The following is a 26,969-nucleotide window of genomic DNA, read 5'->3' as shown; positions in this document are numbered from 1 at the left end:
TCGCTCTGTCGCCCAGGCTGGAGTGCAGTGGCCGGATCTCAGCTCACTGCAAGCTCCGCCGCCCGGGTTTACGCCATTCTCCTGCCTCAGCCTCCTGAGTAGCTGGGACTACAGTACAGGCGCCTGCCACCACGCCTGGCTAGTTTTTTGTATTTTTTAGTAGAGACGGGGTTTTACCATGTTAGCCAGGATGGTCTCGACCTCCCGACCTCGTGATCCTCCCGTCTCGGCCTCCCAAAGTGCTGGGATTACAGGCTTGAGCTACCGCGCCCGGCCTATTGCAACTATCTTTAAGGAAAAAAACACTTGTCAATTTGAGATATGGAATCAAAAAAGAACATATGCAATTATTTGAAAAGGCTATTAAAATACTACTTTCTTTCAAAAACACAACTATATGAAGTCCAACTCTCTTCATGTATTTCACATGTAAAACATGTTGTAAGACAGTAAATGCAGAAGATATGAGAATCTAGCTGCCTTAGCTAGACATTAAAAAGATTTATAAAAATGCAAAACAATGCCACATTTCTCATTTTTCGAAAGGCATTTTTAATAAAATATTTTATATTCACCTGTAATAGGTTTATTACTATTATTTAAAATTGATTAAAAATATTTAAAGTACTCAGCACTAAGAACACCAATGGGTTTTTGTTTAAAGGTCTAAACGGACCCTGAGACCACGAAGTTTGAGAAGCACTATTACAAGTAAAATCCAACAAGAGCCATGTCTAATTCCTTCAAATGCTACAATTCTGTGAATACTCAAGAAAATGGAGATACGATTTAAACAACAAACAAAAGTAAAGAACATTTTCCCACCCTCCCTTTATGAAAAAAATATAATCCAGCCTTTTCCAAGATACCTCTTGCTGTAAATTTGTTTTCATTAATAATCATAGCTTATAGCCACATTATAAAATATTGGATTTTTATAGTTAATCTTAAAAAAGAATCTAGGAACTAGATTGAAGCTAATAAAAATGGCCTTCATTGACTACTTTAAAAAACAATACATTCGTTTTGAACCTATAAAAGCTTACTTGCATACATACGTGAACATTTAAAATACTTATTCTCTTTTAAAATTTTTTACTTATTTATTTTTTGAGATAGGGCCTTGTTCTGTCACTCAGGCTGGAGTGTAGTTGTGCTATCATGGCTCACTATAGCCTCAACCTCCCAGGTCCAAGTGATCATCCCACCTCAGCCTAGCCTAAAGTAATCACTCTCTTTGAGAGCTGAGCTATCCTCTTATCCTTCAATCTCCTAAATGTGTTATTAGGTACATATTTAAGTTAATTAAAGTGAATTAAATTAATTTTGCTTTTTAATTGTTTATCATGCTTCTAAAATACATACTCTGGGGTCTTATCAAACAGCAACTGGCACTCACTGTTATGGAAAATTAGATATATGAACTACTAACTGTTCAATTTTGAAAGGAATGAGCATTTATGCTAGATACATATTATCATTCAATTCACAGAAAGATCAACAAAAGGTTTTTATGAGTCTATTAATTAACTATAATAAATCTCAGCTCTGGTACTGAATCACCACGTTACTTATCTCTACTGACTTTGAACTAATAGAAAGTGTTCTCATCAAAATAATCTCTATATTTTAGCAGCACGAGTTTTAAAATAATTACTTATTGCATTATAAATATTACTTACAATATATGTATATGGTATAAAAAATAACAGAATGAAGTTATGTACCGATACCCAGCTTTAGAAGAATAACATTTAATATTACCTTTAAACCCTCGACCCTCTCTGGATTTTGTATTTATCGTTCCCTTTTCTCTGGTATTAATTTCTCATTTAACTTACCTTACCTACTTACTCACTAAAGAGTAAGAATGTGCACATCCTTAAAATACATACATTTTAAAGAATGTCATTCATGCCTTTAAGGAATTCAGATAGGGAAACATGAATATAAATCAATCATTATAGTAAGCCATTCAAGTATTAAAAGGGGTTAAGTGAGCATCAAAGGAAGCTTTTAATTCTTCTTGGCAGGTCAAGAAAGGCTTTACAGAGAAAGTGAAGTCTGAACTGAGTTTCAAAGAATTTACTAGGTAAGGTTAGGGGGAGATCCTCTGTTAATTCCAAACAAGGAAAACAACATTGCCAAAGGACACAGGTGAAAAACTTGAATAATTCCAGCAACTATAACTGGCACACAGGAGATGAGGCTGGAAAAGAAACTGAGTAGCAAATCTTGATTAGAAATTTGGAGTTTGTACTCCAAATTTTACTCCAAATTTTCCAAGCAAAAGGAACTGAGATAAATAAACTGTTTTATTATTGTTGTTGTTATTTACAATTTCCTATATCTATGACCTTTAATAGTATCCTGCACCAATTGACTCTGGACTTGGTTACATGAATGCTTTTTGCTATCAGGGAAAGAAAAAAATTGATGGATTGCTCCTGTCTACTTCATCCCCTTTGCAGCCCAGCACCTGCCATGAAAACAAGCTCTGGCTAGCCTATATAAAACAGAGCCAGGCAGTCCCAGTTGAAACCATGCTAGATCAGCTGATAGATAGCTGACTCCTAGACAAATTAATGAGCCCAGCCAAAACCAAAAGAATGACTGAGCCAACCTGTAGACTCATGAGCAAATAAATGCTTATTACTATATGCCACTGAAGTTTTATGAGTGCTTGTAATGTAATCAACTGTGTAAACGATAACTGAAACAAAGGCTGGAGCTAACCACAGGGTTTAAGTAGAGGTGTCATAGGATCAAATACAGTATTTGGGGGAGTTGTTTTTGGGTTTTTTTTTTTTTTTTTTTTTGAGACAGAGTCTTACTCTATTGCCCAGGCTGGAGTGCAGTGGCGCCATCTCAGCTCACTGCAACCTCCACCTCCTGGGTTCAAGGGATTCTCCTGCTTCAGTCTTCCAGGTAACTGGGATTACAGGCACCTGCTACCGCACCCAGCTAGTTTCTATTTTTAGTAGAGATGGGGTTTCACCATGTTGGTCAGGCTGGTCTTGAACTACTGAGCTCAGGTGATCTGCTGGCCTCAGCCTCCCAAAGTGCTGGGATTACAGGCATGAGTTACTGTGCCCAGGCTTGTTTTTGTTTTGAGATAGGGTCTTGCTCTGTCACCCAGGCTGGAGGCAATGCCACAGTAATGGCCCACTGCAGTCTCCACCTCCAGTCCTCAAGCAGTTCTCCTGCCTTGGCCTCCCAAAGTGCTGTGATTATAGGTGTAAGCCACCACACCAAGCCCAAATATGCTTTTTAAAGACTGTGTTGATGAACAGAGAATAGGTCAACAATGGAGACATAAAAAGTATAAGAAACCATAAAGTTGAAAAAACTGCCAAAAGGAATGGAGAGGAAAACACATTTGAAATGTGGTATTGGATGACCTGTTGGATCATGCCAGGCACTTGGAGAACTGTTGGATCTTAGGCACTAATTAGACACATTCACTGAAGAAGAGGATTTTAGGATGAAACCTAGGCTTCACACAAGAATAATTACAGATGTCATCACCCTAGATGTACGATACTTTAGTAGAAAAAAGTTCATTTTTTTTTTTAAGATTTGCCTTTTGTTGTTGAAGACAGAAATAATAATTTCAGAAAACAGTACTTCAATACTGAAAAAGGAAGGCCACTTACATATCCTTTCCCGGGGTAAGAAAAGTAAATCAGAATTTCAACGTGTATTTGAAAAAATAAAAACTGTCCAGTGATTAATCCCTGAACAGTTTTTATTAACATAGTTTCAGAGTAAGCAAGAACCTAGTTCCCCAGGATTAAAGACACAGCACTAGATCTTTGGAAATGGCCTTCCTAGATCAAAATCAGTGGGTTATGAATTAGGCCTTTTTATCTCCTTTTCATTTGAGGCTCCTACTGTTTTCTTACAGTTCATTTTTCACTTTATATCCTGAAACAGTTTAAATGGAGAGTGCAATTAAAATGTTCTATAACGATTTGAAAAAATAATAAATGAATCAATATTTGCTTTACTCCAGGATATAATCATGCACTTAATTCAAAGCCATAAACCTAAGCCATCTTATTCACTATGGAAATGCTTTATGTATATGTGCATACACAGACATGCACATGCATACATATGTACAATTTTAATAAAAGATAATATATATCATTTATGAAAACTGACATATAATAAAATAACAGGGGCCAAAATAGTGAGATAGGGAGAGTGTCAAAAGCACAATATTGCAGAAGAAATAAAAATAAGATGAACGTTAAAAATAAGAATAGAGGTAGTGGAGACATGAGCAAAAAAGACAGTTACACAGTTACATTTCTAGGCTAACGCAGTTTAAAAACAAAATGATATAAAAATCCCCATTTCTATCTCTCTCTATAAAACAGATTTGGTTGTGTATCAGTAGCTGAAGAGCCAGTTATAGAAGCTGAAATTCAAGAGTACTTAAACAAAATCTGTTTACCGCAAACTCTATTGCTACTACTGCTGATAGACATTAGTGAAGAATATAACCACACCGAAAAACAAGTGCACATCTACGCCCCTACTGTAATAGAGATGGATGAAAAGTCTGAGAACTTGCCTCTTTTTCAGTGTCTCTAGAGATACACGTCCACTGGTTCTCCTTCACACTGTACGCCCAGAAGTCAGCAAGATCTTGTGTTCCATCCCAGCCACCAAACAAATAAACGGTCTCTATGAAAATCAGAAAAATATGTGTAAAAAAAAAAAAGGACAAAATAAGCATAGGCACCCAAACCTACAGCTGCTTCTAAGACCACTTAAGAAGGTACATCTAAATAAATTTTAAAATAAAAATTTTAACCTGGTAACTCTCTCAAATATATACTAGACTAGTATATGAATGGATGCTGCAGAACCACTATTTTGAGAGATTTATAAAAATACCGATAAGTAGGAGGCATGTCCCAAGATTCTGATTGCACAGGTTTTCAATGGGTAAAAATGAGTCTGTATTTGCAAAGTATCCCAGAAAAATCTAACGTGCAGCTGGTTTGGAGCTTCTGTGTGTGGCCTTGAAAACTTTACATTTACCAGCTTCTTAATAATGTAGCTACTTTTTATCCGCTATGGAATTTTTAAATTCAGATTGTAAAAAATAAAAACTCCAGAGGAATATATAGTGTAGAAGTATAGCATAAGAACATTTAGCTGTTTTTGAAAAAAGTCATATTAAAGGTAATATCTCTCTACTGCTATATCAAAAACAATGGCTAAAACTAGCTTTCAGTTAAAATTAGATATCTTAAGAAAAAGTGATCCATAGCTTTGATATTCCTATAAAAACTGGGGAAAATTTTTCCAAATATATGGTGGTACTTTTAACTCATCAGAAATTATCCTTTAAGTCATTCTAAGTATCTTGAGAATTTGGTTTCTTCTGACTCTGAAATGTCTACTATATTCACAGACTTTATCACTGACAAAACTGATTTTCTTGCTCAGTGAATAATGAATCTTTACATATAACATTGTGTATCATAGATCCTTCTTTATTTTCATTATTCATTTATTTTGAGACTGGGTCTCTCTCTGTTGCCCAGGCTGGAGTGCAGTGGTGCAATCATAGCTCACTGCAGCCTCCTGGGTTCAAGCAATCCCCCCGATCCAGCCTGTTGAGTAGCTGGGACTACAAGCATGTACCACCATGCCTAGCTAACTTTTTTTCTGGGGGGTGAGGGGGTACAGACAGGGGCTCACTATGTTGTCCAGGCTGGTATTGAACTCCTGGCCTCAAGCAATCCTCCTGCCTCAGCCTCCCAAAGTGCTGGGATTATAGGCAGGAGCCACCCCATCTGGCCCCTTCTTTATGCAATAATAGTGCGTTTCCAACTGGGCGCGGTGGCTCACGCCTGTAATCCCAGCACTTTTCAGGAGCTGAGGCGGGTGCATGATGAGGTTAGGTGTTTGAGACCAGCCTGGCCAACACAGTGAAACCCCGTTTCTACTAAACATACAAAAAAATTAGCCAGGTGTGGTGACGGGCGCCTGTAGTCCCAGCTATTCAGGAGGCTGAGGCAGGAGAATCACTCAAACCTGGGAGGCGGAAGTTGCTGTGAGCTGAGATCACGCCACTGCACTCCAGCCTGGGGTGACAGTGTGAGACTCTGTCTCAAAAAATAAAACACACAAAAAAAGTTGTTTCCTTTCTTCAAATATTTCCCCCTTTGTAACTGTTTTAAGTCTACCAGTTGTATAAGCTCACCAATGATTATCTTTTAATGTTAAATAAAACACTATATGAAAACTGTAAAGTCATGTACTCTCTAACTAACACGCTTTAGGCCTGTATATATGGAAGCTGTCATCCAAGTTATATCCCACCATGCAGGGTTACAATTCAAAGCGTACTTGGAAATACCAGAAGACTATTTAAGAAAACCTTTTGTCATTCACAGAGTTAGGCTATCTTCTACAAGATTGCTGTCATATTTGCATATAATTTCAAACTCTTAAGTAATTTTTCAAGTGATTTGTCTCTTCTATCCCCCAAATACCTGGGGAAATAAAAAAAATGTTTCACTGTTTTCTGGATAAGAACAGGCCACTGGAACACGACTAAGTTCTAGTACTAACTGGGTGATCAGTACAGATCATTTAAACCTCCTAGGTTTTAGTTTTTTCATCTGCAAAACTCTAGTGTTGTGAAGTCCTTCAGATATAAGTTACATGAGGCCAAGCACAGTGGCTCATCTGAGATCGGGAGTTCGAGACCAGCCTGGTCAACATGGTGAAATCCCATCTCGACCAAAAATACAAAAATTAGCCTTTCATGGTGGCACACATCTGTAATCCCAGCTACTCAAGAGGCTGAGGTAGGAGAATCGCTTGAACCCAGGAGGTGGAGGCTTCTGTGAGCTGAGATCGCACCACTTCACTCCAGCCTGGGCAACACAGCGAGACTCCATCTTAAAAAAAAAAAAGTTACATGAAAACATTCTGAAGGCTGACAAGTATGAACATCATTTCTACCTTTAAAATATGCATAAAAATGAAAAATACTCTATAGTTACTAAGTACAATAAAAATGATATTATAACTGACTATATGCCTAATTCAGTACATAAAACACTTTTGGCACTGTATAAGTGTGAAATAATGCCAATTATTTTAAACTACCAAAAAAACTGTCCTATCTTGGAACTATAAAACAATCCATTATCATCAGTTAAGTAACATTCTGTTTCCAAAATGGCACACGGTAATACTCAGACACATAATTTTACAGCAAAAAAAAAAAAAAAAATTAAAGAATTTTCATCTGGCTTAAAAATTATTTGCCAAGGCCTCACTAAAAGGAAATTAACCCTGTTAAATTCTGAAGCCTGGAGAGGGGGTATATAACTAAAATAGCAATAGCAATTGACCTTTTGTTTTACAGTGTTTCTGGGTACCCTCTGGATAAGGTTACTCTGGTTCATTAACTTTAATAACCCTTCCTCTTGGGCTCTGGGTTCTCAATGTTCTTTCTGAAAAGCAGGTCTCTTTGTACGCATAAATTCTCACAGCAAAGAAAACCCACATTTCCACAACAGCCTCATTGATAGCTGAGCAAAATAAAATCTGGCACGCAGTAAGCATCCTAATGGAATTAAGCCAAGATGTCATTCCTATCCATGAAGGCTTTGTGGTCCCAACTGAAGTTTAATAGTAAAATTAAATGAATCGGATGGAAACCGAGCCTTCTGACATACCTGAATGAAAATGCATAACAAAAATTTTAATTAATTCATCTAATTATTTAAGTCATGCAAAGAAGAACTATTATCCGGAAACAGACACCAGAAAAGGTATTATTTAATGTACAAAGGATATCAAAGACCTTTAAAAATTATGGATATAACTGGAGAGAACTGTAGAGAGAAGTAAGGAAGTAAAAAGGAGAAAAAAGAAAGCATTAATATTTGCAGTAGGATAGTAGATTAGTTAGGGAAGCTCATTCTCGTGCTTATACGCTCTGTAATAATTCATTTACATCTGGGGTAGTACAATCCTCTTCAAGGAGCAACCCCTTCACCCCTTCTCTATATTTTTTCTGAATGGGGTATAGGCTATAGTGTCTATCCATTTCTCCCAGCACTTTGAGGAATGTTTATTCAACACTTTTTGAGTACTGAGAATTAGCAAAGCACTTTAGAGAATTAAAAAGAAAGAAGACATAGTCCCCAGTCCCTACCCTCAAGGAACTTACAATCTAGTCAAGAATATCAAAAGGCAAACAGATCAACGTAACGCAAGGCAGACTAAATGTCATAAGAAAGGTAAACAAGGTAAAAAGCACCATGAAAGTTCAAAAGAGGGAAGAGAGTATATCTGGCTGAGGGGACTCAGAAGAGATTTCATGGTGACAGTGGTATTTGACCTATGCACCAGCAGGAAGGCAGGATACAGAACAAAAAAAAAAAAAAAAGAGGGCTTTTCAAGCAGAGTAAAAAGAATAACAAAAGTATAGAAACAGAAAAACACATCAAAAGCATTTTAAGGAACATGTACTCTCGTCAGGCAAATCCTGGCTACAATCCTGGCTCTATCACCACAGCTATGTGACCACCACACAGTTCCTTAACTATTGGTTTCTCAGTCTCTAAGATGTGATACAGTATCCATCCCATAAAGCTGCTGTGAGAATTAAATTAAAGAATGCATGTTAAATGGTTAAACTGTATGATGAATAAATATACTGTTTGATTTAAAAGAAAGCACAGGTAGGAGGTGGAGAGGAGGTTAAAAGACAGGCAGTCCAGATCATGGAAGGGATTAAACAACAGGATAAGGGCTTTGAACTTGATTCCACACAGACAGTGGAGAAGCCACAGAAGATCTAAGGCAGAGGGGTAACAAGGTAACATCTGAACTTGCAGCATACAGGACTGACTGAAGGAGTTGAGAATGACAGGGATTGGAGGTAAAGTGGCCAGTAATAGCTTATGTTCGAAATGTCAAACAAATTTCATTCTAAAACACTGAGTCAATCAATCACCAATCAATCTATTTTTCATTACTTAGGCCACAAAAACTAAAATTCAACCATATTCTTTGGTATACTACATGTACCAATTTGGTACCAGTATAAAACAAACTCTGGAGCTACCTACTACCAGTAGTACTAATCTACACATCTTATATGCACTAAAAATAATGTAGAAATGTAAGGTATATAAAGATATCTCAGTGTCTTTTTGCACAATGCAACAGGCTTTTTATTTTTAGTGCCCAAGTGCAATATCTGTCTTCTACTTTGATTTTTAGGATAAATCAGACTGTGCTGATTGCATAACCCTCCACAAGATGGCACACTGCTTTTGCAATTAAATCAGTTTTCCAGTTTTTCCACTTTGACACTGTATAAGATGCATATACTATGCATCGACATAGCCCTGACCCAAAACTTAGACAAAATTCATGTATCAAAAAGAAGAGGTAGGGGAAGGGTTAACAGGCTGGTGAAACAAGTTACCTTAATTCTTAGTTTAGACACTGACAGAAAAACAAAAATTTTTTAAAAAAAGGTTTTAAGAAACACAAATTTATCTTTAAGACAGAAATAAAACTCTATAATAATTAGATGAAGAGTTTAAATCCTTCTAAAAGTGAAGTTTAGTAAGACTTAAATTAACATGACAATTTTTGAAGAGAGAAATAAATGGTAAGGGGAAAAATATTTTATATGCTCTTTACCCTTCCCTTCTTAAGCCATCCTCTTGAAGTATCATGACCCAGCAGATTATCAACTGGATTCACCTCCTCCCTTTTTAAATAGAACTGTATTCTTATGTAAAGCTATGGTTACAACACTATCTAAATCTTTTGGGTGAATTCAACATACAGTCACTTTCCTTGCTAAAAGGCTGAATGTTATGCCTATGACAATATACTTTGTATTCTTAATGAAGTCTGCATTTCAGAATTACTTTCTGTTAACTGTGTAAAAGAAAGATGCACATTACTTTCAGAAATACAGCCACATGAATAAATTTGTAATAGCAACCAAAACCCATGTTTAGGCACTCCCTTCAAGTTTCTTTAAGGAACTTGAAGAAACTGTATGTGGTACCACAAAATAAAAGCACTTTCAGGCTGGACGTGGTGGCTCACTCCTGTAATCCCAGCACTTTGGGAGGCCGAGGCGGGAGGATCACCTGAGGTCGGGAGTTCGAGACCAGCCTGACCAACATAGAGAATCCTTGGCTCTCCTAAAAATACAAAATTAGCCGGGCGTGGTGGCACATGCCTGTAATCCCACCTACTCGGGAGGCTGAGGCAGGAGAATCGCTTGAACCCAGGATGTGGAGGTTACGGTGAGCTGAGATTGCGCCATTGCACTCCAGCCTGGACGACAAGAGCAAGACTCCGTCTCAAAAAATAAATAAATAAATAAAATAAAAATAATAAATAAAAGCACTTTCATATAATAGCTACAGAATAGTTAAAGGTTCAAATTTCTACAGAAGGGCTCTTCCAAGTGACAAGCAACTCTCCATCAACTTCTTTTGTAGATACCAAATATTAGAGCTTTGCCTAAGTCTTCATACCTGTTCTGATTGAGAAAGAAGAAAAAGGCTTAAACTGTAGGTTCTCAAAATGTAATGAGTGTTATACAACAAGGAACAGCCTAACATAATGGAAATTTATTAATACATTTCTAACTCAGCAGACTTCCACACTGAAACAAAATAGACATGGCTTTTCTCTCTTTCTATTCACTGTTCTTATCTCAGTTGAAAACCAAGTCACAGCTGAAGAATCTTAAGTGGAGAGATGCCAGGTACAGGGATTACAATGAATAAAACTGATCCAGTAGGACAAATCCAGTAGGACAAAATACAACATTCCTTCTCTACCATGGCATGAATGATAGGACTCCCTGAGGATGGAAGAAAGCTTTGAAAATTAAGTAATAAAATTTGTGCCATCATACACCTTTTAAAATGGTCACTGTATCCTTAGAGAAGGCAGCAATATGGGGGGAAAAAACCCTATAGACTAAAAAAAAAATAAAATCTACGTACTACTAAGTTTCTAATATCTAAGAAAACAAGGTATATGAAACACCGGGAAGCAACAATTGCTTTAAAATATAAGCCATGTTAAATAAGCTGAAATTAACTTTATGAAGTTTTACTCTAGTGAAGGTGTTCTTTTTTAAAAAAAATTTCTAGAGACAGAATCTTGCTCTGTTGCCTGGACTGGAGTGCAGTGGCACAATCATAGCTCACTGCAGCCTCGAACTTCTGGGCTCAAGCTATCCAAGCCTCAGTCTCCCACACAGCTGGGACTACAGGCACGTGTCACCATGCCTGGCTAATTTAAAAAAATATTTTGTAGAGACAGAGGTCTTGCTATGTTGCCCAGGCTGATCTCGAACTCCCAGCCTCAAGTGATCCTTCCATCTCGGCATCCCAAAACTCTGGGATTATAGGTATGAGCTACCATGTCTGGCCAGTGTTCTTAATTTTGTGAGTTAATAAGAGTCTCTTTGATTATCTGAAGCCATGGACTCTCTTCCTAGAAAAAATTTGCAAATAGACAACATGTTGCACCTAACTTCAACAGATCAAGAACCCTTGTGCTGGAAAACTTCAAAATGCATATTTAAAATAATAACTGAGCTTCTTTAAAGTATATTTTACTACTTATGCACCAATTTTGTTAACATGGAATTTCCTGGTTGTTCAAACTCTACTTAGAGAAAGTTATTCTTTACTACTAAACCTACCTGATCTTCATCAATAAAATTCTTATATGCACTTTAGTATTTTGTCTCAAAAATATTATAAATATATTTATGGTTTCCCTTCCCTAAGGCACCAATTATATAAAAGATTAAACAAATTTACCAAAATAACATTGGTTTTTTAGAATGTGAAATTATGAGTGAGTTACTTTTTCCCCTCAACACTGCTTTTCAAATTGTTTTAAACTTTTTCAAAAATTTTTTAATTACTTCAAAACATTTTCGTAGTGAAATTTTGTCCAATTATACAAAAAAAAACAAAAGAAAATTCCTTTGAGTTATATAAAATTATCTCAGAATAATTAATCACTGCTGCATATTAATATATGGCATATCGAATGCATGTTATATAAATGATATACGCATATATAAAATAATTATTTCATTTAACTCTCACAATGACTTAGTTTATTATCATCATTTAAATCAATACAACTCATTCAAGATTGAACAAGAAGTCAGGATTAGAGCCAGGATTCAATCTCAGGGATGTCAGACACCCATCTTTCCTTCCCACAAACTTAACACCTACCTATTATATTTGGCTGCCATATCATTAAGATCCGACTAGAAAGGTTCTTTCAAAGATTGATGATAAATACAATCTCTTTGAAAGTGATTAAGATCAACCTGATAATTAAGATAACTGCTGATCAATAACACAGCTATGGTACCTAAATGATTAAATAAATATTAACAGTATATGAAAGCCCTCAGTAAATCATGCTACTAATAGTCATAACAGAAACAGAAGAAATTTTGGAGAGAAAAACCCAAGGATATACCAGATTCTGCACTTGAGCCCAAACCAAGTTCAGAAAGCAACAAATTTTACTTTAACAAATGCAAAGCTCTGTATTTAGTTTTTCTACCTAGATCCCAAAGTAACGATAATTAGAGCTTTGGGAAGCATAGTCTAAATGGTATAACAAGCAGAATCCGAAAATTTAAATATGATTGAATATAACCAATAAAACAGATCTACCACAGAAAATATTAGTATAGTATAATAAATGACATAATAACCTGATCTACTTATCAAGGTTTATAGCAGTATCTGAAAACAGTTTCCAGGTAAATATTTTTCTTTCTACCCAAAGGAAAATGAATTTTAAAACTTTGATCCAATCCAAAAAATATTTAGTGCATGTCTACTCCATACTAGGCACTATAGTCATAAAAATAAATGAGGCAAGATCCTTGGCCTTCCCCCTTGTCCATGGGGGCTGGGAAGCTGAAGAGACAGAAATGGTATACACAATACCTATGTGAACAACTCTAAAACAATGTGGAAATTATTTTTTGGGGGGACATAGTCTGGCTCTGTCACCCAGGCTGGGGTGCAGTGGCTAGATCTCAGCTCACTGCAAGCTCCGCCTCCTGGTTTTACACCATTCTCCTGCCTCAGCCTCCCAAGTAGCTGGGACTACAGGCGCCCGCCACCTCGCCCGGCTAGTTTTTTGTATTTTTTAGTAGAGACGGGGGGTTTCACTGTGTTAGCCAGGATGGTCTCGATCTCCTGACCTCATGATCCGCCCATCTCGGCCTCCCAAAGTGCTGGGATTACAGGCTTGAGCCACCGCGCCCGGCCCAATGTGGAAATTATTGTAGTAATAATGGTTTGAACAGTGTTACATAAATACAGATGGAATTATTATTTTGCTTAGATCCCTCTCCTGAACCTCAAACTAATATATCCAACTGCTTACTTGGCATACCTATGTAGATGTCTAACTGGCATCTCAGACTTAACTTGTCTAAAATCAAGTTGCTGAACAACCCACCATATGGGATCCTCTCGTACCCATTTTAGAGAATGGTTACATCATTTTTCTAATTGTTCAGGTCAAAACTTTAAGTCATCCTTAGCTTCTTTTTCTCACACTCCTCATCCAGTTCCTCAAAAAATCCTGTCAGCTCTATATGATACCTTTTAAAATACATCCAAAACGTGACCAATTTTCAACATTACTACTACCATTCTGGTATAAGCCAATGCTATAATCACTTCTCAGATGAGCAACAGGCTCCTTAAAGGACTCGCTGCCCTTCACTCAATTTGTTTTGTTAAACTGTAAGGTCAGTTCATAGCGTTTCTTAAACCCAACAATGGCTTCCCACTTCACTCTGCACATAGGTTAAAGTCCCAAACAAAGTCCTAAAAAACTCAACACAATTTGTCTCCCCAGCTATTTCTCTGACTTCACCTCTTACTACTCTCTTTCTCACATACCTCTGATCTAGCAACAAAAATTCTGGAAAAAAACCAAGAGTAGTAGAAAGGTGGCAATGTTTTACTTTGTAATAATATCTGTTCAATAATGAGTATCACCCGTATGAAGACACTTTATTTGAATACCTGGTTCAGCAGTACTTACCATAAAATGTCAAAAATTAAGGGATTAAGCTCTTTAAGAATATCTGTAATGAGGCCAGGCACGATGGCTCATGCATGTAATAGCACTTTGGGAGGCCAAGACAGGATGGTCACTTGAGGTCAGAAGTTCAGGACCAGCCTGGCCAACATGGCAGAACAGTGTCCTAGTAAAAATACAAAAATTAGCTGGGTGGGCGCCTGTAACCCCAGCTACTCGGGAGGCTAAGACAGAAGAATCGCTTGAACCCCAGAGGCAGAGGTTGCAGTGAACCGAGATCACGCCACTGCACTCCAGCCTGGGTAACAGAGCGAGACTCTATCTAAAAAAAAAAAACATATATATATATATATATAATGAATCTTCCCAAAAGACAAAAATTTTGCACACCATTTAAAGACTATCATGAGAACAAAAAATGGACAGCAATAGCTAGCTGAGACCAAAGATTGGGAATGCCACGGTGTGAAAGTTGTTAAGACTTCTGAATAGTGTTTTCTGGTTTCTTTTGTTTTCTCCTTATCAGATTCCTGGATTACCCACATTCACAACCAGAGACCTGTTTAATTTAACCTGAACCGTAATTTTAGTGTTGTGCAAGTTCAGAGCTTTTCCTATTGAGTTCCAGGGCATCTTTCCTCATATTTCTCTGCTTCCAGACACTGGAATCCACAAAAGTTGCCTCACTACTGCCCTATCTCAGTTTGAACCCCAACCTAATTGTCTCACCAGTTTCTACAACAAAATAAATAAATAAAAATCAACTCCCAAATCAATTTTACTAGAGAAAACTTCTAAGAATTTGGTGAGTAAAGAAAGAGTCACGTCATGAAATGTGGCATTCTGCCATCCTCTGGCTCTACTACCACTTATCTCAAGCTTGTCCAACCTACGGCCCATGGGCTGCGCGAGGCCCAGAATGGCTTTCAATGTGGCCCAACACAAATTTGTAAACTTTCTTAAAATATTATGAGACTTTTTTTGTGATTTTTTTTTTTTAAGCTCATAAGCTATCATTAGTGTATTTTATGTGTGGTCCAAGACAATTCTTCTTCCAATGTGGCCCAGGGAAGCCAAAAGATTGAACACCCCCGATTTATTTCCAATTTTTTTTTTTTTGAAACAAAGTCTTGCTCTTGTCCCCCAGGCTGGAGTGTGATGGCGCGATCTTGGCTCACTGCAACCTCCGCCTCCTGGGTTCAAGCAATTCCCCTGCCTCGGCCCCCTGAGTAGCTGGGATTACAGGCACCTGCCACCACGCCTGGCTAATTTTTGTATTTTTAGTAGAGATGGGGTTTTACCATGTTGGCCAGGCTGGTTTAGAACTCCTGACCTCAGGTGATCCACCCGCCTCAGCCTTCCAAAATGCTGGGATTACAGGCGTAAGCCACCGCACCCAACCATCTCTTTCTATTTCTTCTTCCCTTTCTCTGATCCTAATGAGACAATTTTTCTTAGTGTTGCAAAAATAGTTCCTTCCACAATCAGGTCTCAGTATTTTACTTTGTACTCCAAAGCACCTTCACCAATACATACAGTTCTCTTCCTAAAACGAATGCTATTGAGTAAAATTTTCTCCAACTTATAATTAAGTAGAAAATTTTAAAAATACATTTTAAATAAAAAAATTTTAAATCACTGCTAATTGTACCACCAGACATAACTAAGGTCAATATTTTGGTATGTGTCCTTCTAGTCTTCCCCTCTATAGTGAATGATAAATTTAAAAGGAATCATCACTTCTATCCCTATTTCTATATCAAGATATCAAAATGTCGACAAAAGGTTTCAGATAGCTCTTCTTGGAAACATATTTTTTGAATGTAAAAAACGAAAACAGAAAAAAAAAAAGAGGAATTCCACCTCCAAATGTTTTATATGCCATCTCTATTACTGATAACAAGGATCACCCGAATCTGGTGAAATCCTTTTGACCTCAATGTCCACGTATAGTTAGTACTGTTTCCACACTGTACGTGGCAATGGTAACATATTGAAAAGCATGAGAACTTGAGCAACGGACAATGTATACTAAATGACCACCCATGATTCCTTTTTAAGGCTGAAAAATCTAGTTTTGTCATCCACCATGGGCCTAAATAAAGTTTGACCCAGAATTCATAACGATTAAAAGAAAAAAAGAAAACACTCCAAATCGGTGCAAAATGGCTCTAACTAAAAAATCTTCTACTAACAGGGTAATTCCCTAGATTTCCTGTGGTAGAAATATTTGCGTAAAAGTGTATTTCCAAAGTACTTCTGTAGCTTTCTATAAACTGCTGCCAATATTGAAGTATGGATATAGGCCGATTTTTCTTTGTACACTTTCACTAACCCATAAAAACTCCTTAGAAGCTATCAAAAAGAGATTACTCCTTTAAAGGTCCATCTGGAGGAAAATTCCATGACTATAATAGTCATTCTCACTACGCTTTCTTATAATTTCTACAGTAAATCCAGTAGTTACTCAAATAACATTTTTCCTTTTTTTTTTTTTGACAGGGTCTTGCTTTGTTGCCCAGGCAGGTGTGCAGTGGTGTGATGATGGCTCACTGTAGCCTCCAATCCTGGGCTCAAGCAATCCTTCTGAGTCAGCCTCTCGAGTAGCTGAGACTACAGGTATACACCACCACACTCAGCTAATTTTTTTTTTATTTCTTTTATAGAGGGGGATCTCACTATGCTGCCCAGGCTGGTCTTGAACTTTTGGGATCGAGCGATCCTCCTGCTTTGGCTTCCCAAAGTGTTGTAAATACAGGCATGAGACACTCACTGTGCCTAGCTGAGATATTTTTTTTAAAGGGAGTAGAGGTAAGGACCCTGACCATCAAGAGTTTGCTAATGCATAAAACAAAAATATTATAGAAAAATATCTAGGCCTTCACGCCACTGCACTCCAGTCTGGGAGACACAGCAAGATTCCGTCTCAAAAAAAAAAAAAAAAAAGAAAAATTAAAGAAGTCCAACCTTGCCACTCTACCCAGGCTGAGCTCACTTACCCGTCAAAGTTAGATTTTAATTCTCAATGACTTGCTCACACTAAGTTCTGTCATGACATTTGCCTATTCTTTGAATAATTTTCTGTTTTCAAATTTCATGGATTATAAAAAGAGGATAATTTTTTTGTCTTTTCTTAAACATGTACTTTACCTATCAATAATTAACGCAGTAAGCACTACGAAAATTCCTTCTGCTCCCCCAGATAAGGTGAGATTTAATTGTTAAAGTAAACCATATTAGTTTTATATTTAAGGAAAGTGCATTTTGCTTTAAAAGGTAAAGGCTCTTCTCAAATAAACATAGATTTAGTATATTATTATAGCATACTATAACCAAATTTGTTTGAAAGGGTGGGCTGGGCATGGTAGCTCACACCTGTAATACAAGCACTTTGGGAGGTCCCAGCGGGCAGACTGCTTGAGCCCAGGAGTTCGAGACCAGCCTGGGCAACATGGCAAAACCTCATGTCTATTTTTAAAAAAGGTTGGGGGGGGCATGTTTAATAATATTTTCCTTATAGTACTGCTGGAGAAAAAAGAAAAGCATTACAAATTCTACTCTATGTTCAAAAAAAGGGGAAGCTACTGTAGACAATCTAAAAATAAATTCTCATGTCTGTATTCATAAATTATTTAATTATTCTGGATAAAAAACCAATTTGTATATAAATCTGGCTCTTTAGTAAATAAGCATACGAATATTTATTATACTCTCAGGCAGAAAGAAAAGATGTCTAAGACTCTATAGCTAATTCAAGCCTATTTCTGTAGGGCAGAAAGGCATTTGGAAAGAGGGGCCAAGATTAAGAAAGTGAATTTCTATATGCCTTAAAATGAACCTTTTCCAAAGAGACCCTAGTAACAATCTCAAACCAGTTCAGAGGTGATCATAGAAATTTAGCTTTTAATTTTAAAAGAAAAGTTATAATTTCTCTTCTAACAAAAATTATGAAAATAAATTCATGTCAAGAAGACTTAGTATCTACATTTTTATTCTTAATTATTTTATGAGTCTCCAGAGCAATTATTTTATTCCCGAAGCAATATGACTTGGCATAACACACAGTAGAATTGAGCATTCATTACTCTTGGAAAGAGTGGTATTCTATGCAGTAAAGTTTTCTAAAATCCAATAATAACATATAACTATGCTAGATTATTGATATTATTTGCTTTTTAAGCAGCTAATCTGAGACCTATTATAATGTTGGCATTAACCTCTAAATATTATGGTAATTAAGTTTTCCTAGGTTTTAGAAACTTAAGAAACATGTTTGCTACCAAGCTTCAGAACAAAATTTAAAAGGCAGGAAAAAAATACAAAAACAAACAAAAAACAACAACTAAAACAACGAAATTATTTACAGGCTTGTGAAAAGTTTTTAGCAATTAATGGACTTACCAACACTTGGCTGCCTAATTTGATATCTGCTTCCTCTGAAAATGTATCTTAGTTCTCTTTATTCCAGTAATTCCCATATTACTCTACTACAATATAAGCGCAACAAAAATCCAGAAGTACACCAGTTTCCCATGAAAATACAACACATATAAACTAGACACATACACACATAAAAGCCCGCATGTTACACTTTTTTTAGGCAATCTAATTTCATTTGTATAAGAGCCCACCACCCCCACCCCCGACCCTTCCTTACCTGTCACTGCCTGGTTTAGATGATGCCTGTAGCCAATGAAGATTTTGTTTTCCGTTGCAACTGCTACTCACCTGTTTGAACATCAATAACCATCTGATGGCCTCCTCTCATTCCTGGTCGGTTATCTTCCCCATCACCTTTAGTAGAAATAATAGTTTCTTTTAAAGGAATAACAAACAGCATACCCAGAGTAAATTTATTTGTAAGTCTGTAATCAGTAGCAAAAATAACCCACACTTATTTTTTCAAAATATTAAGAATAAGTAAAAGGACTCATAAAAGTAACAGTATGACTCAAATCTGTGTTTATAATAATCTTGTTGTTTTTTCCAAATGCTTTCAGGACATGAATGGACTTGGAAGTTATTTTTGATTTATTTATGATTAGTGCCACAAAGCAGCAGACACAAAATATTATATAAAAACATAAAACAAAAATCTCTAAGCCACTTGGGTGCCAAAGTGAAAGTCAAAAACAACACAAAATTAGATCTCCTGTATATATTCTAGGCATAATTCGTTAGTATAATGAGCAGTTTTAAAGTTGAGTTACTAAACTATTTACAAAAACAAAGATGTTATCAAGTTTTATATTGATGATATTAATTTTGTATAATGTGTACAACTATTTTGTATAATTTTTGTACAATTTTGTACTTTGTATAGTTATTTTATATAACTTTGTATAACGTATTAATTTTGGGCCAATATTTCAACAACCAGTTCCCACCTAATTTACCAACTACTTTATGTAAGTACTGACTGAAGAAATCTACGATTTACTTCACTTTGATTCTCATTTCCATCAGAGTTTAATAGGCAGGTTTAAATACAATCAGTAAAACTTTATTTAAACTTCCAAAAGAGAACACTATTATTCAACTTGTATCTAATCTTACTTTACACCAAATCTTACATAAATAAAGTTATGGCCAGGCGTGGTGGCTCACACCTGTAATCCAAGCACTTTGGAAGGCCAAGGTGTGTAGATCACCTGAGGTCAGGAGTTCAGGACCAGCCTGGCCAACATGGTAAAACCCTGTCTCTACTAAAAATACAAAAAATCAGGCATGGTGGTGGGTGCTTGTAATCCCAGCTACTCAGGAGGCTGAGGCAGGAGAATCACTTGAACCCGGGAGGCGGAGGTTGCAGTGAGCCGAGGTTGCACCACTGCATTCCAGCTGGGCAACAAGAGTAAGACTCCATCTCAAAAAATAAAAAATAAAAAGTTATAACTTCATTTCGGTAGTTCAAAAGGTTATATTCTAATGTCTTACCTGATATGAACTAGAAAGCCTAAGGCTTTCTTCATAACTCTCCTATTAGATGAAATATATTACTTTGGCTAATAAGTTTCCCTGTATTGGCTTTCTCCTAATGTAAAATGGAGAATATCCAATTTTATACTAATTTCACAAGGGTGCTACGAAAAATGACTGAAATGTCAGTTCTTATATACAGAAAATAAGACACAAAACTGAAGCTTTCCATTACTACTGTATTCAGCGGCTAATCATCCAGAAGTTCCCTCCAAATCCTTTCTCCTAACAGTTAAGCCTTTAGATTGTGCAATTTATTATCACTGACGCTTTTGCCCTTTCTTCTTTTCTTCCCCCATCAGTCAGTATCACCATTTTTAAGAATAGATTTAAGAAAGCATATTCATCCCTGAAAGGTCTGAGGGAAAAAAGAAGCACTAAAATGAATTCATTTTCAATATGTTTGTACTTTATATGTTGAATCCATTAGTTTGCAAATACACAATTACAGTCTGTTTGCTATAATACGTGTCTTTAAAGAAAATTACCTCAAATATGACTGATAAAATAGGAGAATGATGTTCATCTAACATCAATTATGGAGGTACTTAAGCAATTTTCCCCTACATATTAATGTGCAACACTAACAGGAGAAAGCTTTCTCACAACTAAAGAGAAGTCCTTAGCAATACATGAAGACCACAACGAAAAAAGCTCAGTATCCACAGAACTGCCTTCCTTTAATGCAAACAGTTGCATTAAGAGATTGCTACACTTTCCACTATGTTAACTATCTGGCAAAGCAGTGAGTACAGATGAAGAAGTGACAAAAACTTCCCCCTTACATGAAAATAAGGGATTCATGAAGAAGACTATACTCTGGATCTGATTTGAAGTTTTGAGGAAAACAGTCTTTATTAGAAGCAAATGCCCTCCAGGATCCATATTTCAAAGATGAAGTCATGAGCCCAGGGCTTAAGTCTAAACACACTATGATGTTCAATATAAATACCTTTGAAGATTTAAATGTACTGATATTTATTTTTATTATAATTATTACACTAGTTTTTATTAGTAGCTGGTTATAAAGTTCCACAGATTTGGAATGGTCTTCTGCCTATTTTTCTTATATGCCCTGCTAGGTTTAGCAAGCAATTTTGCAGAACTTAAGCTTTTCAAGAACATGCGTATGGCAATACAACACAGCCCATAATTTTATACCATGCATCTATCAAAGCAGTTTATAATGATATTCTGTGTAAAAGCTGCCCAACCTTCTGTTATGGCAGTAAAACAAAAAGGTTTAAAAAGAAAATTTTAATATAACAATGAATTCTACTACCTGGTTAAGGAACCTATGTCTTGTTTTAAACATCTGCTTTTTATTTATTTTGTTATGGTTGTTGTTTTGTTTTTTGAGACACAGTCTCACTTTGTTGCCCAGGTTGAAGTGCAGTGGTATGAACATGGTTGACTGCAGCCTCAACCTCCCAGGCTCAAGTCACCCTTCTACCTCAGCACCCTAAGCAGCTGGGACAATAGGTGCCTGCCAACTTATCTGGCTTTTTTTTTTTTTTTTAAGATGGAGTCTCCATCTGTCTCCCAGTCTAGAGTGCAATGGTATAATCTCAGCTCACCGCAACCTCTGCCTCACAGGTTCAAGTGGTTCTCCTACCTCAGCCTCCCGAGTAGCTGGGATTACAGGTGTACACCATTACATCCAGCTAATTAATTTTTGTATTTTTAGTGGAGACAGGGTTTTGCCATGTTGGGCAGGCTGGTCTTGAACTACTAACCTCAGGTGATCTGCCCACCTTGGTCTCCCACAGTCTTGGGATTATACGTGTGAGCCACCACACTCGGCTGTATAGTTAATTTTTTGTAGAGACAGGGTCTCACCATGTTGCCCAGGCCGATCTTGAACCCTGAGCTCAAGCAATCCTCCTGCGTCGGCCTCCAAAAGTACTGAGATTACAGACATGAGCCACTGCACCTGGCCAATATCTTTCTTATTAAAATAGTACTATGACACTTGAACTACCTTGGGAAAACTGAAGACTGAGACATTGAAGAAAGAGAACTACAATCTAGAAGGTATGGCTTACCTTTGGTACTTTTGGGAATGATTTGACTCCATCGTGGCTTATATTCCTGTTGACTGATATACTGATTGAACAAGCCATCTGCAAATATTGAAGAATGAGAAAGAATTACACCTTAACTACTTACATTATTTATTAGAGAAAAAAATTAAAATTTAAAAGACTACATTAACAGAAATTACTAATATGTCACTAATAAAAAAGCACATTTTCATAAAATATGCATCACTTCAGTTTCACTTCATGCTACCCCAAATATAAAATAGTAAAATATTAATTGCCACGACCATGCAAACAAATTGCTTTAGAGGAAGCTCATATTAAACGTACTGTTTCTCACCATTACTGCACCTATTAGATACAAAGTCATTGCTGCATTCAATGGACAAGTATGTGACATTACCAAAGGGTTAGAGACCTTGAAAGAAGGAAAAGGGAGTCAACTGGGAGGGAAAAAAAAAGTCATAAGACAATTTAAGGCTGCAAAATAGAAGCAGGAGAAAATAAAAATAAATAATCTGTATAAATGTGCTACTTCATTGAAAAAAGATCTTATATATCTTTAAAAAATCATTTCTATATCATTATTATAAATATAATTGGGAAAAGGAAAGGATAATTTAAGATTAGGAGAATTATATTTTAATTTCTTTTTGTGATCTCCCACCACTTGTCTTTATTTCAACTATGAAATTCTTAATCTTTATATCCTATAATGACATGGATTCATTGCATCCCAATCTCTTTCCCCCAACAGTGCTTTGTGCCAGTACTTTTTGCCACCCATATCCAAGAGAACTAGAGAAGAAAATAGAGCTCCAACAATTTTGGTTTAGGTCCTTGATACATTTTCAGGAAAAGGGAACACTAATTTTAACACGTGAATTCCATTATTATACAGTTTTGAGTACAAAACTACATAAAGATAAAAGTACTAACAGCAGTAATAAAACTATACTTATGGAACACTTACCAAATGTTAGAATTTATGCTGTCTCATCTCATTTAATTCTAAAAACAATCCTATGAAATACACATTATCATCTCCATTTTATAAACCCAGAAAAGTGTATTTAAAAAAAGTAAGAAACTTAACCAAAATCACACAGCTCTTACTTAAATGATGGAGTTGGGACTAAAGTTCTACCACGCTTTCCTTACTCCTGATTCTGCTGTATCGATAAACTCATAATCTACTTATTAAGTTGTTACACTAGTTTCTGTAATGGTATGGAGACTGAACTCCCTACATACATCCCCACATACATACATAAATAATTATGAAGCCCTATTCCCGTGGCCCTCAACAAAGATTAGTTTAAGAAGGGTATGGAACCCAATTTTGGCTAATGAAACATGAGGAGTCTTCTGGGAGACTTCTAGGCAATTTTTCCTTACTTCTAAAGAGACATACAGAAAAGAAAAATCTACTTTTATTCCTCTGGAATATCTGCATGTAATGTATACAAATATTAAAGCCAATTTGTCGAAGTACAAGAATGTAGTCAATTCTATAATGATGACACAGCAGAGAGAAAGAAAGAAATGATCACTGAGTCAACCAACCATGAAATCCACCTTACCTCTGGACTTCTTGCTATGTGCTACAATAACATTTCCTTAGTATTTAGGCTACAAACCCTAGCTTTTACACGCGCCCAAATAGATCATAATTTATAAAGTGACTTTTACTATAAACTGTCATGTGGCTCAATTTAAAAGTAAAACTGTTTTCTGTGATTTATATATTCACTAGAGACCAAGCAATTTAGAGCATTCCCCCTAATCTTTCTTTTCTGGGTAATTATGAAGCTCAGTTGTAACCAACCCTTTCAGCTTTCAAGACTTTTCAGCTGGCTTTAACTGGAAACCTCCATCCTACAGGCACAAATTTCCTTTCTTCTTTGCCTTTGAGACTTTTCAAAATTCTTGCAAAAAAGTCAATAAATACTGTAAACACTAAAGCAGGGTAAAGGTTAAAAAAATGCATTGCTTTTAGTACCTTGTTTTAATATAAAAGAACTTCCTACAACTTTCACAATCTAAAAACAAAAAGTTGACACTGCTACATCCCAAATAATCTCCATGCTCCCTATTATTTCTAATTCTTGGAAACTCTTGCTAATAAGGCCTTTTGCCTTGGTAGGCTTGCTTTAGATATATAATTCAGCAAAAAAACTCAGCCTCTCTATTGAAACAATAATGACATTCTCATCTATAAAAATATGACATCCATTACAATGTTTAAAAATCTCAGAAACAAATTAGTAAATAAGGAATTTAAAGATGCCTGTGAACCATGTGAGTTCAAAAAATCATTTCTGTTTAAAGAAGAAGTCAGGCAATTGCTAATATTCCTATAAGTCTATTTTTCACAAAAATCTAAAGCAAGAGATCAGAACAGTTAGATAAAATTAAAACTATACAAAAGAAATTAAAATATCACTAGGAGAAAGCACACTAAGAACTAGTTGTTAATAATTTTTAAACTATTTAACTAGAGTCTCAGGTCCAATATCACTTCATTTTTTTCCCTATAATTACGACTATACTAAATATATTTCATAGAGTCCTCACTGAGCACAAGCTGTTCTTTTCTCCAACAACAGTTAACACTCTCTTTAAAAAGCACATGATGGCCCAGCCTGGTGGCTCAGACCTGTAATTCCAGTGTTTTGGGAGGCTAAGGCAGGAGGATCATTCAAGGCCAGGAGTTGAAAACCAGTCTGGGCAACACAGAAATCCTGCCTACACACACATGCGCGCGCACACACACACACACACACACACACACACACACACACAACATGATCTAAAAATGAGACTTAGGAAGCTTTTACCAAAAGGGAAAAAAATTTCAAATCTCTTGCCCAGAATTAAAAAGAAAACAAAACCCAAAAAATCCACATAGATTATAGTGTTGCTGCCTAGTTATATGTATTTATATTTGATAAACTCAAACTTTTATCAAATTTGATTTTTCACCAAAATAGAGATTATACACAAAAGAAATAATTTAAAATGCATGTATAGGTAAATAACTTATAGAGCATAAAATCCTTTTTGACCATTCAAGAATGATTAGATCAAAAAGAATTTTTAAGAAACTAATTTCATCAGTTTGTCCAAATTCTGAAAAAAAGGCCAATATTATACCAGTAATAATATAATAATCAATATTAGGACATTGAACCAGTAAATATTTACTAAGACAGTAAAGCTTAGAGATAAAGAGTATGGATTTTGGCACCAGACTACCTGAATTCAAATCTTAGCTCTGTCACTTACTAGATACACCATCTTAAGCAAATTAATCATTCTCATATATTAAACAGAAATAACAACAATATTTACCCTAGAAGGTAAGTATGAAAATTAAATAAATTCACATAAAAGGTCTAGGAGAATAGATGACACATTGTCAAGCTCTCAGATATGTTACTTACGATGATGATGATAATAATGCAGTGTTTGGAAATGTACTTGACAGAAAATTAACAATCTTTTATGAACAAAATGAAAAATATAGCACCAAGACAAATACGAGTTAAGAGGAGGAAGGAGTGATTCAGTGAGAATATAATGAAAGAAGATACCTTGAAAGAGTTGGCTTTGAAGAATGCACTGGAACTGAATTATATGAAAAGGAAAGTAATCGGAAAGAAAATACAGCATACACAAAGGCACAAAGGCATTAATGAGCAAAAATTATGAAAAAAAAAAGCATGTTTCAGAAAAAGAGTCTGGCAGTTGGGAAAGGGGAAAAAAGAGTGAGATTTTGCATTATAAGCATTACTAAGAAACAAAATCTTAAAGAGAAAAAAGGAAAAATCTTGCTATCCTGGAACACAACCCTACCTCCTAACTCGAAAGAAGCTTCTAAAAATAGGAAAAATTCACGTTCAAAGATTAATAGTTAAAAAAGAATCAACCCAAGAATTATACAATATAAAAAAGAAAACAAATGAATTTTTTAAAGTAGCAAATGAATCTGATTCAACAGAAAAATGTAGCCATGCAATAGATGAAAGTAGCCAAATACCTTTCCACAAATAAAAAAAGCAACTCTCTCTATGAAACATGAGTACAGATTAGAGATATGAGCAGTTGGAAAGTAGACATCTAAATAGTTGGAAAAGAAACCGTAAGACAACAAAAAGAAACAAAAATTGAATTGTCAGAGACAAGAGAAAAGAGGAATGAACAAATTGAAAATATCATAGAACTGAAGGTCAAAGTGTAAGAAAGAGACACTAAAAATAACATAGTAGTGGAAATGGGATAAAGGGTTTAGAGAAGCTTAAAATATTAAACAGAAATGTGCAGTTAAAAAAGATAAAGGAGAAAATAAAAGAAATGATAGACTAAGGCAACATATATTTAATTGAAAGAAAACCAAAACAGACAATAGTTAACAGGGTTGCCACACTGGAGTTTCAGACAGCCTTGTTAATGTAATTACAAAATAATCTAAAACAAATATAAAATATTTAAAGTCAGAGGGAAAAAGATTATATTAAAAAATGGCAGTTGAAAATGACAGCACACCTCTCAATAGCAACAATGGAAGCTGATTAATAACAGTCGAATGATATTCAGAATGTATTTCAAGAAAATTAGTGTCAATCTGGAATTCTACATCTAGCAAAAATACCCTTCTAGAAAGGAGACAAAATTTTCAGGTCAGCAATTCTGAGAGAGTTGAACTGCATTATAGAAGAAATTCTAAAGGATGGGCTTATGGCACAGGGAACGAACATAATCTTAGATATAAGATTAAAGACACAAACAACAATGAAGAGAAAAAAACTAAATATTTGG

The 26,969-nt window shown here is 35.8% G+C and overlaps 1 protein-coding gene across 2 annotated transcripts in view; it reads right to left on the bottom strand.

Annotated features, from left to right (window-relative positions):
• Positions 1–26,969, bottom strand: part of MKLN1 (muskelin 1, intracellular mediator containing kelch motifs) — a 386,600-nt gene that overhangs the window by 60,230 nt on the left and 299,401 nt on the right. For both annotated transcript variants that reach the window (XM_011939628.1, XM_011939627.1), the window contains 3 exons: positions 22,152–22,229; positions 18,859–18,924; positions 4,583–4,695 (listed from right to left, as the gene is read on the bottom strand). In XM_011939628.1, coding sequence (XP_011795018.1) covers positions 4,583–4,695; positions 18,859–18,924; positions 22,152–22,229 — 257 coding nt within the window. The remainder of the gene's footprint in view (positions 1–4,582; positions 4,696–18,858; positions 18,925–22,151; positions 22,230–26,969) is intronic.

This window comes from Colobus angolensis, unplaced genomic scaffold (assembly GCF_000951035.1).
Source record: "Colobus angolensis palliatus isolate OR3802 unplaced genomic scaffold, Cang.pa_1.0 Scaffold182, whole genome shotgun sequence".
Taxonomy (NCBI): domain Eukaryota; kingdom Metazoa; phylum Chordata; class Mammalia; order Primates; family Cercopithecidae; genus Colobus; species Colobus angolensis.
Note: the sequence above shows the minus strand (reverse complement) of the source record. Positions and strands in the feature narration are given on the sequence as shown.